The 15,113-nt window shown below is 34.6% G+C and overlaps 1 protein-coding gene across 2 annotated transcripts; it reads right to left on the reverse strand.

Moving 5' to 3' along the window:
- Positions 1–567: 567 nt before the first annotated feature.
- LOC126612183 (tricyclene synthase EBOS, chloroplastic-like) lies at positions 568–6,553 on the reverse strand. 2 transcript variants are annotated; one of them, XM_050280529.1, is made up of 7 exons: positions 6,096–6,553; positions 3,656–3,926; positions 2,521–2,896; positions 2,154–2,372; positions 1,892–2,030; positions 1,510–1,758; positions 568–1,042 (listed from the first exon to the last, which is right to left on the reverse strand). In XM_050280529.1, exons 1-7 carry the CDS (start codon positions 6,171–6,173, stop codon positions 752–754), a joined length of 1,623 nt encoding a protein of 540 aa, XP_050136486.1. In that variant the 5' UTR covers positions 6,174–6,553; the 3' UTR covers positions 568–751. The 2 variants fall into 2 exon arrangements, with proteins under 2 accessions (XP_050136486.1, XP_050136485.1); XM_050280528.1 differs by lacking the exon at positions 6,096–6,553 and adding an exon at positions 4,249–4,494.
- Positions 6,554–15,113: the final 8,560 nt, after the last annotated feature.

Genomic DNA, 15,113 nt, shown 5'->3' on the forward strand with positions numbered 1-15,113 from the left:
TTTGCCCACCCCTAAATCAAACCCAGAAAAAAATTGATTATCAAATCAAGTGATTATCTGGTAAATTTTGTTTTTTTTTTTTTTAAAATATCCATTAACTATTTCATGAAAAAGGCTTTGCATTGATTCATAACTTGCATGTAATGGTTGTTCTTCTATCCATTTCATATGTGATATTAAAGAAAGCGGTGTGTCATCCACACATTCCTTTTTACTTCTCAAACACCATTTTGATTTTTATCCGTCGGATCAGATGAATTAAAGAAGATCAAATGACAGAAATTAACAAAGGATGTGTGAGAAATAAAAAATTCATATAAACCTTCTGTTGGAATTATATAATTATCTATTATCCAAATTATACATCTCCTTATATAAGAAGACGTATAGTTTTGGTAATAGATATTAATCTACAAGACTACAACACTTGTTAATGATTTGTCGATTTTTTGTCAATTTTGTATTGGTATGCAGTACCATCCAATCACACTTTTTTTTTTATTATACATATTAGTATTAACCAGTCAAATGGCTTTTAATTTTTAAACACCAAAAACTATTTGGAGCTTTGAGAAATTAAATATCACATGACATTTAGATTAAATACAAACATTTTAGTCTAATACATATTGAAAAATCGAACAAGAAACTAAAATAAATGCCACTATGTTAGTGGCTAATAACCATCCAACATATTATTATTTTTTAAAGGAAAACCATCCAACATGTATAAGTGTATGTGTTATGGTCTTTAAATGGGATCGACAATCACTGATATGATTCGATTCTTTGCTCTTGTGTCTGGAGCTCCATGCCCATCACCATATTGGTATACGCATTGGGAAATCCGAGCAAGGTTTATTGCTGCTTTTACAAATTGCTTTGTAAATGGAGATGCAGAAGCTCCATCTTTGTTCAGCTTCTTCCAACTATTTTCAACCAAATTACTTATATATTGACGAGCAGATTCCTCAGAAACATTTAGACTGCCACGCATCATGCATGAGATTGAGTTCGCAGTTTCTCCTCTCTCCACTTCTGCCTGCAGTGTAACAACAAATTAATATATAGAATATTAATGTGAAGATAAACTGATGCATGCATGATGCATTAAAGTACTGATTAAAAAGAAATAAAAAGGTCGTTTGATAAGTATTATTTTTTTTTTTGAAAATTAAAAACTTGTTGTAAACTTTGTGAGTTTTCAATATAGGAGTTGATTTTTTTACACTATTTTTAGCCTCTCGCACACCGCTTTTTATTTCAAATATTAGATTGAATAAATTAAATGAAATAGTGATACAAAATTAAACAGGGACGTGTAGGAGGGAAAAAATAGTGTGTTTTTATCATTTTCCTTTCAAAATTTAGTTTGATTTTGGTTTTCAGATTTTATTTTTTTATTTAAAAACCTAAGAGTTGTACAAAGTTACTACACAAATTTTTAATCTTCAGTCTAAAAATGAAAAACTAAAATAGTTATTGAACGACTTTGAATTAAATACGTACTGCTGAAGTACTCAAATCATTGGAAAGCCGGAAAATAAGAGATGGCCAACGCAAGAGGCTGTGATGATTCTCTAAGCATTCAAGTGCTTGCTTTGTGATCTTTGGGTTGAGGAGAAAATATGTATGAACTAAGAACACCACCCCTGAGACTGATATCCATGCATTGTCAATATATTCTTCAAATGTGGGTGTGTGCTTGTTATAGCACCACGTTGTCTCCTTTAGAAATGCTTTGCACAAATCAGCCCACTGAGATATATATAATTCAAAAGATTGCAGTTAATTACTATTGGAAACTGAAGTTATAATTTAATTGGAGAATAATATGATACTAAGTAGCATTGTTGATATATATATGATAATATGAATGTGGTGTACGTACAGCTTTTGTGACATAAGGGAGAATGTTTTCTCCTTGTTCCTTTAAGGTGTCATAAACCATCTCATTCACTGTGTTGTAAAGAGCTAGAAAACAAAGCTTCATGTAATTTGGGAGAGTTTGTATAGCTTTGATATCCCATCTGAGTAGCATAAGTACGCAATTAAGAATTAATTAATAGAGTTGTTAATTAATGAAAGGCAGAGAAGAGATCATCCCGCGAAATCTAAATTTATATATATAAACACAATAGAAAATTTCTAACCTTTCAACTGCAGATGTAAAAAGCTCTAGTTCATCCAAAGTACCATAAACATCATAGACATCATCAATTGTGGTTACTAGAGCAGCCACTTTTGCCAGCCCTTTCCTGGCATGACTGTGTTGAGGTTCAAAGACGATTCCAACGGACCAAAAAAAGCACTCCATCAATCTGTCTCTGATGAAGCTCAACTTTTTTGTCAAGCCTATATCCACCCACCACCTAAATGCAATATCAATGAAGCAAATACACTGATTGAATTAAGATAATGCTTATGGTCGCAAGTATATAATTCCCTTGATGGTTTAAAACATATATACAGTTGTACTCCTAATCCTGTGTTTGAATCTTTCTTCCCAAATATAGTTACCTCGATACTTCTTGAAGATCCCTTTGGAGTGTGCATTGCACCCAGTTAAAATCTCGCTTGGCAATTTCAAGTAGCGCCTGATTTGCATCGGGCCTTTTATTGTATGCCTCAATATACCGTCTAGCTTCTAATCTTTGCATTCTATGGTGTAGTGGAAGTTCCAGTGCATGACTCACATGTTCTGCTAGTCCTTTGGTAACATTAGCTCCACTGAGGTTCTTGAGACAAATGGTTGAGAATGCAAGGCCCTCATCCAACAGGCTCTCTCCTTCGAAAGCAAAATATGAAGCTTCGTACAGACTCGACATTCCTTTTACATCCTTGCAAAGCCATGCCTTGAAACTTCCATTACCGTCCGTGAACTTACTGAATACATCTGAGTTTCATACACGTTTATTATATACATATCTAGTAATTTAGATGGAAAAACTTTAATGGTGCATGCATTTAGAAAGAGAGACTTGAAAGTGACAAGAAGAAAATTTGAAAGTTCTTTGTTCAATGTCTTAATTTGTAGGGCATTTTGTAATTTTGCCGTGTTTCAAAATCACCTTTCAAGTGCTTGAGTAGTTCGTTGTTATAGCGTTTTCTTCAAGTGCATTTTTAAGCATTAAGTCTACTATTATTTGTAACTCACAATTCTCTCATTGAAACATGGTATAAGTGAGTTCATACATGGTATTAGCGCTAATAACCAAAACTGATAGGAGGGAAGCCCGCATCTCCAAAACTATTTCTATTTTGTAGAAGCCTTGCACCTTAAGTCTCGCATATGTATCAATACAAGCTAGAATCCTACTAAATATAGTTTTGATGTAATTATACCGAATTAAAGTATGTGGTATCAACTGTAAACGATAAATGTATTTTTCTATCCATCGATATATTTACACTAAAGGGATGAGAGAATAAATTGGTTGCAAACTCTCCATTTTTGAACCTACAAGTGAAAATGAATATCACTAAATCGTAATGTTGAGTTGCAACCGATAAAATGTTAAATTTAGGTGTACTTTGTTTAGATTTAAGGTACGTACTTTCTGGGTTAAAATCCTATTATATAATTTAGATAAATTTAGTATAGATTATCTATCGTTTGTAACAATAAATAACAAAATGTTTGCGTATTACATACCTTGGGAGACCTCAAATCCATGTTGTCTAAGGAGCCTAAAGCTGAGAGCAGTGAGGTGGAGACTCTGGTCGGTTCCTTGGCCATCAATGTTGTTCAATATTTTATTAAGGGCTCTCGTTATGTCCTCTTCAAAGTGATATCCCAAACCTAACCGTTGGATGTCATCAATGAGCTCAAGCGCAGTCAACGTGTTGGTATCATCATCATCGTAATCAATCATATGCTTAACTTTCTCTTCAATGAACTTCCACCCATCCTTGTATACTTTATCCTACAATAGTAATTAATTGTAAGTAATACGTCTAGATAAAACTTGTATCATATATTGCATTTTCAAGTTCGGTCCAACGGTCTACAACTAATTACATTGATACTATATCCAATTTAACTACATGCATGTACAATTCAATATGTATGAGCTTGGCTTCAAAACAAAATTTAACATCACGAGGGTTTTGATGCATGTCACGTTCCAATGGCAAGAACTTTTTTGGGTCTTTTAAATACTAAACAAAAGGTGCAAATGGACACATAAGAGAGAAAGAAAGAAAAATTGTCATAATTAAAATCGTAATCCCAAATCGATCAATCACCTGTAGGGTATTATGATCAATCTTCAAGGACTGAATAAAATCGTAACTCCATATGCTTGGCTTGTAGGTTCCAGGGCTTCGAAGAGGCGTATTATTATGCATCGAGGAGCAATGTGGCTGAATGCAAGAAGCTGAAGCTACTAGAAGTATGTATGTGAATTTGATATCAAAAGATGGACATATATATAGGCAATGATGCACGGTATGCGTGTTTCTCGTGCTGTCTTGGTTCATATTATTTTCGATCAAGCTCATGCTTCTAGTCAGCATGTCCGTATTACTGCAAGTTTCTCGTGCTCTCTCGTTTCAAATTATTTTCGATCAAGCTCATGCTTCTCGTCAGCATGTCCTTGTTGCTTTGTTTCGTGGTCCAACATGTCCCAGTTTCTAGGACTTCTACCCTCGTGAAGGGCTAGGCCCGTTTGTCGTTGAAGAAAAAGAGGTTGCATGCTCTTAACGATGAAAATTAAAAATGTGGGACAGCCAAATGAAAGAACGAAACAGATAATTGTATTTGGAATTAGTCACTGTTGATATTGACGGGATTATTCAGTCCTCAGCTCATGTTTTTTCAATTTCTCGTGTTTTGTGGTTATGTTTTATTTTTAGTTTTAGTTATGTTACAGTCTTATATACTTTGAGAGTGGCAAGACCCACCCATTTGTTTTATTTTCTTATCTACCTTATATTACCATCCATTGTATTTCTATTTTTAAAACATAGCCGCCTCTCCACCGGTCCACCTCCAAAGTAGAGCCGCATGGAGGCCAAGTGAGGCCTAGGCCTATCTGAAAATTTATTAATATAGAGTTATTGCCTGCTAAGTTTGGCGGATGAGGATTATCTTCGGATCCTCTTTGTGGAGATGTAGATGATTAATTCATCGTGTTTGTTCACCATACATCGTCAGTCAGTTTCATTAGATATTATGTATATTTAATTTTAAATAATTTATTACTATACGATATACGATAAACAGACATAATAAATTAGTCATTTAGATCTCCACAAAGAAGATATGACTAGGATTTCAATCCAAGTTTGGTAATAAAGAGCTTGCAGTGCATTGGTCTGTGCAGTTTGACAGTTCCACCATCCCATGGGTTTGAAAGTTGTTGTCAACAACTTTTGTTTTGTTTTTTAAAACTAAACTTTATATTTATTATTAACCTTTTGTTTCACCATATGAAATCTAATTCCTTTTTTTAGTCTCATCATATAAGACAAGTTCTATACAAGTTAAAGTAGAATTCAATTAATTATGTTTGAATTGTTGTAGTCCTATTGAATTAGAAATGTGATTGTGTGAATTCTAGTGTATCTAGGAGTATCTTTGTATATTCCCTTTAGTAGTTTAATTCCTATTATAGTTGTAATCCTATTAGGGTAAGAATTTAACATTCTCTACTACTATAACTAAAGGCACAATAGGATGATACAACACACACCTCAGAATTACATCTCTCTCTTCTCTCTTTGTTGCTAACAACACCATGTCTGATTCAAATTCAATCAGCATAAACTTGCCAGCACAAATGTCATGTCAGTTTGATTCAAATTATCTTGTCAATCGTTGTATCGCAATCACAAACAGATTAAGAGGTCTCTGATTCCAACTCTAGTATCTACCATTACAAAAGTAGAACACAAAATCGAACCAAACGAAAATCATCATAACAGCCTTCGAATAAATTTCGATTTCTTCGAAACAAATCAAAGCTTCCTCCCATAAACGTGATTTCTTTTCAATTCTCCCCAACTTCATTAGAAAATTAAAGCAACAGGCACAAAGAAAATAGGCAAAACCAACATTGCATTCAATTTGAAGTGAAATTCAGCAACTTTACCATGGTCAAACGTCGAAAGTTGGTCGAGCAGTCCAGCATTACCGAAATCTCAATAAAGAAACCGAAAACCTTATCCATTATTCCCGACACGTGATCACCGCCATCATCAATAGCTTCACCTTCTTCTACAGGTTCGTTCTGAAGTTGCAGCGAGCCCGAAGTGAATTTGGAGATCTCATTGACGGCTTTCTTGTTGTTTGTAGAAAGCAACGAGAGGCCAATCTTGAAGCTTCCTGCTGATCTCAATGATGGCTTTCTCAGAACTAGTTTTATGAAAATTCAAATTACATAAAGAGCAGAGAGACTAGGAAGAGTGCACATGTCAAAGTATAATTTTACCTATGTATTAGGAGATAATTAACAAAAAAATTACTTTTGGACTAAATTTGCTAACAAAGTATACCACAAGGGTTTAAATCTAATTTTTTTTAACATATGAACTATCCTTCGAATACTTAATGACTACAAGATTCATTTTTCCAATTTGCCTGATATAAAAAGCAATGCTACTTTATGCAGATATTTTTCGTTGCTTTCTAGAACATCCACATTTTGTTGGCCATCATCAATGCCTGCAGACATTTTGCATCACAAAAAGCAATGCAGGTGAAAAAGCCAATGAAATAAAAACGTGTTCATCGAAAAAAAAAATGAAATAAAAACGTGTGAGTCAGAGGGAACGGTGGGGAACCGGATCCCCCCTCCTGAGCATAGGATGGAGATCTTCTTAACCGGATTATCTGGGTTATTAAAATTTAATCTAACGGTTATAATAATTATAACTTTTAGAGGACCTCCTATTTGTAGCCGTTGGATCAAATTTCAATAGCCCAAATGACCTGGTTAGGAGGATTCCCACCCTATGCTCATGAGGGGATCCGGTTCTGGACAGTGGAGAGGAGAGTGAAGGGTGCGGTCCCACGAGACCCCAAATTTGAAGGGGATTTTAAGATTTTTGCCATCTAGTATTATGTAATAATGTTTTATATTTAGAAAATTTATTTTATTAACACTTTAAAATTTTATTGTGTATTTCTTATAAGAGTAGTTCTAGGTATTACGAGAGATGCTAAATTTGTAAAATAAATGATATGTCATTAGTAGAGAATGAGCACGTTTATCAACGCTTTAGTAATAATCCAATCATCAATTTACATGTCATTTAATTTACAAAATTTTGTCTACAAATTTAGTCTCCCTAACATTACTCAATATAAAAATTTGGATTACAATGACATATTCTAATTGTCAATAATAACACATTAAAAAAGATAGTTCTTCAATTTTAATGTTATATATTCAAATGAAACTTTAAAGTTAAAGAGTTTTGAAGTTTTTGGTTTCAATTCCTAATAAACCTAAGTGTTAGATTGAACTATATGTTTGTTTAAATATTTTGATCAAAGTCCTTAGCCTCATTTAAGAAATTTATTGCCAAACTTAGCAGATAGTAACTATATATTAGTAAAATTTCAGAATAGGCCTAGGCCTCACCTAGCCTCCATGTCTTTGCCCCTGGAGGTGGATGGGTGGAGAGGCTGCTATGTTTTAAAAATGAGTAATGATATCCATACCATGTTTTTGTACCATATTTTCATACCACCTTAGGTGACATTTGATGTGGACAGTCACCTCATTTGAATTAATCAGATTTTTAAATTTAGTTCATTATTTAATAAACTAATAATTAAGAAAAACTAGTTAATTAAATGATTATTGTGGTATACGAGGAGTCTTTCTCTTTCATTTCCTTGGGTTTTGCAAATTTTTCAAATGATGTGGCTATCTACATCAAATGCCACCTAAGATGATATAGAAATATGATATAAAAACATGGTATGAATGGTATTACTCTTTAAAAATAGGAATATGATGGGTTGTGATATAAGTTGAATAAGAAAATAAAACAAATGAGTGGGTCTAGCCACTCTCAAAATATATAAGACCGTAACATAACTAAAACTAAATGGACACTTTAGATGCGGTCCCTAGTTATCAATATTCTTTGATTGAAACCTTGTTAGTTTTTAGTTTTTTATTGAGATCCCTGACATTAATGTAATAATGTAAGTTACTATATTTTTTAAATTAAAAATTAAAAATTGAAATTTGTAATTGTTTATATTAATGAGATTTTAAATAAAACCCATAATTTATGGGATTAAAAATAATAAAATATAAATTACACTCTCTATTATATTGTGTGTGTGTGTGTGTGTGGGTACATTAACCAATATTAACAAAAAAAAATATTGTACCAAAACATGGATATATTCTCAAATCAACGAAAAAGAATGTAGCCATATAAGTTTAAACATGGATTAAAAAAATTGAATGGATTTTATATTAAAAAAAAGGGTACATTTTACATATAACAAATTGATATATTTGAGAATGGGTACATTTAAGATTAAAAAAATTGAAAAATTATATGAATGGGATTGAGAATCTTTATATATATATAAAAAAAACTAATAGGTACAAACTTAATTTAATTTAATTTTTTATTATTTTGGAAATGTTTGAATTGAAAATTAATTAGAAGTTTAATAGAGGTGTGAGTATTAAACCCTAAATTAATTACTAATTTTTATATTAAAAAATTATATAATAAACATATAAATTCATTATCACATTATTGCTAGAGACTTGAATCAAAATTTAAGAACTAATAAGGTCTTAGTCAATGAACAGTAAGAACTAGGGACCGGATACTAATTTTTCCAAAACTAAATAACACTTAAACCACAAAACACGTGAAATTGAAAAAACATGAGCTGAGGACCACTGAATAGTCCCTTCAATATCAACAGTGACTAATTCCGAGTACATGCATGTAATTTTCTATTTCGTTCTTTCATTTGGCTGTCGCACATTTTTACGTTTCATCGTTAAAAGCATGCAACCTCTTTCTTCGACGACAAACGGTTCTACATGGCCTTCACGAGGTTAGAAGTCGTAGCAACTGGAAAAGAATCCTCGCCATTTGATATTTAATATTTAATCTCTCAGAGCTCCAAATAGTTTTTGGTGTTTAAAAATTAAAAGCCATTTGACTGGTTAATACTAATATGTACAAAAAAGTGTAATTGGATGATACTGCATATCAATACAAAATTGACAAATCATTACCAAGTGTTGCAGTCTTGTAGATTAATATCCATTACCAAAACTATACGTCTTCTTATAGAAGGAAATGTATAATTTGGGTGATGGATAATTATCTAAAACAAAGTTTATATGAAATTTTGTTTCGAAGAGGAATGGTTCTGGTTATAGGCCAAAGTCAATATGTCACATCCCTGTTTGGGCCCCCACCACATCCCGGACTTAACTCAACTGTAGTACAATATTGTCCGCTTTGGGCCCCGACCATGCCCTCACGGTTTTGTTTTTGGGAACTCACACGAGAACTTCCTAGTGGGTCACCCATCCGGATTGCTCTCGCACGAACTCGTTTAACTTCGGAGTTCCGATGAAACCCGAAGATAGTGAGCTCCCAAAATGCCTTGTGCTAGGAAGAAATGGGCATGTACATATAAGGCTTAAAGGATCCACTCCCTTGGACGATGTAGGATGTTACACAATAATAGGTGAAAATCATAACTAAAAATATCAACAAGCATTCACTAATTTTTCTTTAATATCTCATATGAAATGCTCATATATGAATATATAGGAAATCTTTAATGAAGTTGATTCCCATTTTCTTTATAAAAATGAGGATTAGTTATAGGGTCCACACCATATCGAACTTTAACGATCCAAACCCCCTATTTTTCAAGTTGCACCTCATAGATCATTCTTGCAAAATATTAGTTAAATCCGAAATATTTAAGACATCTAATTGAATTCAAAAAAATTAACAAATACTTTATTATATAAGAAACAATGAATTTTTAATTTTTAATTTTCATTTATTAAAAAGATTGAAATTTGTTATCAAACAAATTTTTAGTTTTCAATTTTTTTTTTATTTTAAAAAGTCAAAATGGTTGTTATCGTAACTACATATTATTTTTGAATCACGGGGCAAATGCAAGGTAGAAGTACGAGGAAAAACAAAGAGGATTCCCTTTGAACTTTGACCATTTATTTTAGTGGTCCTTACACTTTAATATTTACAATTAAACAAAATCTTGAGTGATTCTTCGATCAATCTAGTTGTTTTTCAACACAAATCCAATCGCTCTTCAACAAACTTCTTTTAGCTCTTCAGCTGCGATCTCAAAACTTTCCTTCAAACATTATCGATCTAGTGATAATTCATGTTCAAAGTAAGTGTGAAATTAAATATTTGACAATAAAATTTACGAAATGAATTGACCTAAAAAATAATATGAAATGAAATATGTTCAGCGTTTATATCACCCAGAATAATTGGTTGCCAACTTGCACACTAGAACCGTGAGAGCGACTGAAAGAAACTGACTTAACCTGGTATTTTTTCCTACCTACCCAGAGCACTAGGAATTAGCAGAGAGACCATCCATTTGAAAATGACTCCACCGACATTATTTTTATGTAGGGGGACCATCTGCTAGCTAGGCCACATAATTTGAAATGACTCAAGATTCATGAATTAGTAGAGGGACCATCCATTAAAATCTAGGAGTCGGTTAGCTAACGCTTAAACGAATTTAAGTAAATTTATTATATAAAATAAAAATAGATGTTTACTTAAATTTTAAAAAATTATATAGACAGCCATATCATTTGAATTAAATAATATGGATGTCCACATCAGATGCCACCTAAAGATGGTATACAAATGTGGTATAAAAACATTGTATGAATAATATTACTCTTTAACTAATCATATAACGAGTGATGTGGAACTGTTAATAGGTATCAGCACAGACCTAATGCAGCAAAAATAAGAAAAACAAAAAACCCAAAACCAATTTGAAAATTCAATAATTCGTAATATGAAATTGACATCGTCTTTCATTACAACTTAATCAATGATTTACTGAATCAATATATGAAAATAGGATCCAACATCTGGAATTTTAACACCATTCAAGTGCACTATGAATTCAACCCCAGTACACTCTACTCATTTTTATATGCTCCATCACCACCGCCGCAAAAGAATCCTCCTCCGAGTACAGCATCACCATATTATAACTCTCAGCTTCACACTACAAACCGAAAGCAAGGAAAATTTTATTTGAACAAAAAGCAGACCTTTTTTACCAATACAATGAACCAAAGTTGTTGCGCACTGTGCGTGAGACAAATTGATTCGCAGAATTTGTTTGTGTAAGGTGTGAAGAACATATGAGAGTTGGAGAGATAAGTGACCGAGAGTCAAAAGCTAAGAGAGAGATGAAATTTTTGGCGTAGTCGAGTCCATACTAAATGTATGGACTTTAACAAAGGGGTGTGATATCCACACACCGTTTTTTACTTCTCACACACCCTTCTAATTTTCGGCCGTCGGATCAGATGAAATGAAGAAGATATAACGGATAGAAATTAACAAGGGTGTGTGAGAAGTGAAAAGGGGTGTGTGGATAGCACACCCCTTAACAAACAATCAATTATAACACACCTACTATGGGTATTTAATTAAATATTTTATTCTTTGCGGTGCGGTTCGGTTTCAAAAGGTCAAAATTGAAACCAAACCGTTTTTCTTTACTGCAATTCGATTTCAATCCCAAACCATTTCAAAACCGCAAAACCAAATCGTTCGATTCAGTCCAATTTGGTTTGTGTTTCAATTTGTTTTCGGTTCTAAGTGTCCATTTATAGTACCAATTATTGTCATGATTTTATATCATTAATACTTTAATTACATAGTTATTGATATTACCGATAGTGTCATTATCGGTCTAGTGATAGCTCATGTCTAACCAGGACTACCCGGATCATCTTCAGTGCGTTGGATTCTTTTAAGCTGGCTTCATCTTCCTTGCGGGGGTCACCTGCTACCCGAGGTATTATTTCTCACAATGTGCATTGTTCCGTTGTGTGGTCTCCTCCCCCAGTTAATTGGGTTAAGGTTAATGTCGATGCATGTTGGAATCATGACTCTCATTGCGGTCAAGTCGGGATTGTGGTTAGAGATTGTTTTTCGGGTTGCCTGGCGATGAGTAGTGTTTGGGTGCAGGCGTCCTCGGTGTTAATGGCAGAAGCTATCGCTGTTTTGGAAGGTTGTTTATTGGCAAAGAATTTACATGTACGGGAGGTGGTTATTGAGTCGGATGCACAATCTATTATGCGGTCCCTCAACGCCCGTGCACTGAGCTATGATTGGGATCTTCTCCCAATCCTTAGTCGTGTTTTGGAGGTGGGGAGAAGCTTTCAATCTTGCTCCTGGTTGTGGATTCCACGATCAGCAAATATGGCGGCGGATTTTGTCGCAAGGTCTATTTCTCCGGAGATGTGTGGCTTTGGCTGGGTTGACAGACCACCATCTTCGTTAGTTGGCATTCTGAACAAAGATGGGCTACCATGTCCTCATTCATAAGGGTGGAGGGTTTTTTGCTTGGGTGGTGGTACGTTTGAGCCCTATGGACGGTGTCTTGTTCTTTGTTTCTGTTTTTGATAGTCTTGCGGGACTGTCCTCTGTGTGTTTGTTAGGCCTTTGTGCCTTTCTGGTTTCTTTGAAGCTTTTCTTATCCAAAAAAAGTAAGTATGACATGAAAGAATTTGACAAAACAAAGAATGAAATGAATGATATGACCTAAAATATAATATATATATATATATATATATATAAAGTGGGCACCCTAAAATGGTGAAACATTCAAAATACCATAAATTGCCCTTTAAGAATTTCATAAATTACAATTGAACCAAAAGAAGCTAAAGTACTTAACCATATTTTTATTTTGAATGAACTTAACCATATTTTTATTTTGAATGAATTTAATATTTTTATTTTGAATGAATTTAATATTTAAAAGTACTTAACCACATTAGTGGGTGGTTTCATATCTTTAATTCATTTCTTTTTTTTTAAATAATTTTTTAAAAATATGTAAATTAATTATTTAAATAAAATATATAAAAATGCCAATTGCCACACGCATATGTGTGTGGCAATAGGCTAGTATATTATGAAATGAAATATGTTCAGCTTTCATTCACGGAGAATATATTATTAAGGAGAATGAAGGACCACCAGATTGTAATGCACACAATGCACTAGATTAGTACTTAGCTTAGCTATTAAGCTAAGTTTGATATAGTCGGTTATGTATTGCTGACTAGGATATAATTATTGATGTATATATCCTTGTGTAATGAGATATCAGAAAAGTGTAATGAGAATCATTTTTCTTACAACCCAAATCAAGCTTTCTCTCTCTCTCTCATCAACTGCACAGATTCATAACTTCATCATGGTATCTTCGCCGGAGTCCACCGACGTCGATCCTTCACTTCCCTCATTTTCTTAATTTCTTGGATTTTTTTCTTATCTCCCAAACAGATCTTACCTCCTTCTTGCATTTTTTTTTCTGATCTCCCAAACAGATCTTTTCTCTCTCTCATGTATTCTGTCTGCAACCGCTATGGCGCCTCATCCATCCTCCTCTGATTCCTCTCCTCCAGCTACCTCTTCTGATCCTACTCCTCTTGGTGAGATCTCTACTAATGTGCCTCCATCGATTGCGACGATTACTGTTCAAAACATTGCTGGAATGGTTCCGACGAAACTCAATCGGCACAATTACATCACCTGGCGTAGCTTATTCCTTCCCGTTCTAAAGCGATTCAAGCTTTTAGGGCTTCTTACTGGAGATGATCCTTGTCCTCCTCCGTGTGTTCGTGATTCGTCTGGATCTCAGATTCCTAACTCTGCGTACGAACTGTGGTGTGAACGTGACCAAATCTTGATGATTTGGATCAACTCCACTCTTGCTGAAGATCTTCTTCCTCTGACCATTGGAATGGAAGATTCTCGTTCTCTGTGGCAGTCTCTTGAACGTCGTTTCGCAGGCGCTTCGCGTACTCATGTTCATAGTCTCCGATCTAAAATCCAGACTATTCAGAAAGGTGATGCTTCCATGACTGAGTATCTCAACACTATTAAGGACATCTCTGATAAGCTTGCTGCTGCTGGTGAATCGATTTCTGATTCAGATCTTGTGGCTTATATTCTCGCTGGTCTCCCAGATGAGTATGAATCTTTTGTTGACTCAATCGAGACAAGAACTGAGTCTGTTAATGGTGATGAACTCCATGGTCTTCTACTTAGTAAGGAGATTTCCCTTCAAAAACGCAAGACTCGACAAGGCTCTACATCCTCAAGTTCTGCACCCTTCCATGCTTATACTGCTCAACAAGGCTCGTCTGGTTCTCCTTCTTTCAGAGGCAACTTCAGAGGCAAATATCAGAATCAGAATCGCAATCAATACCACAATCGTAATCGCTTTCCTCAGAATCGCAACTTTGGTGCCAATCGCCAACATAATTCCTCTGGAGGTATTCTTGGTCCTGCTCCCTCTCGTTCCTCATTTTCTGGCGCACACTCCGGTCCCATTCCTGGACCATCCCAACCTGGACAATCCATTCTTTGTCAGCTTTGTAATCAATATGGTCACTCTGCTCTCTATTGTGGCTCTCTCTCCCAATTTGCTTCTCACCGTTCCCCTCCCATGGGTTTCAATGCTCTGACTGGATCCCATCCTCCAAGCTACTGGATTACTGACAGTGGAGCGACTCATCATGTCACTCCTGATCCAGCCTCGCTAAACTCTACCACACCATACACAGGCACTGAACAACTTTTCGTGGGTGATGGCAAAGGTTTGTGTATTTCTCATACTGGAAATGCTTTAATACGCACTCCTAATGCTGTGTTCAAACTTCATGATGTGTTATTAGTTCCTCAAGCCTCTCATAATCTCCTGTCCGTTTATAAATTTGTGTATGACAACTGTTGCTCGCTGACTTTTGATCCCTTTGGATTCTACATCAAGGATCTAAGAACTGGGAGGATGCTTTTCCAGGGCCCCAGTGAAGGAGGATTGTACCCTTTCTACTGGCATGCTTCTACTGGTG

Source organism: Malus sylvestris, chromosome 17 (assembly GCF_916048215.2).
Source record: "Malus sylvestris chromosome 17, drMalSylv7.2, whole genome shotgun sequence".
NCBI classification, from domain to species: domain Eukaryota; kingdom Viridiplantae; phylum Streptophyta; class Magnoliopsida; order Rosales; family Rosaceae; genus Malus; species Malus sylvestris.

Coding starts and splice junctions, on each gene's coding strand:
- LOC126612183 (XM_050280528.1), bottom strand. CDS start 4,482: ATGAACCAAGACAGCACGAGAAACACGCATACCGTGCATCATTGCCTA. Junction 2,373..2,520: donor GATCTTCAAGAAGTATCGAG/GTAACTATATTT, acceptor TATTGCATTTAG/GTGGTGGGTGGATATAGGCT. Junction 1,043..1,509: donor ATGATTTGAGTACTTCAGCA/GTACGTATTTAA, acceptor GTTACACTGCAG/GCAGAAGTGGAGAGAGGAGA.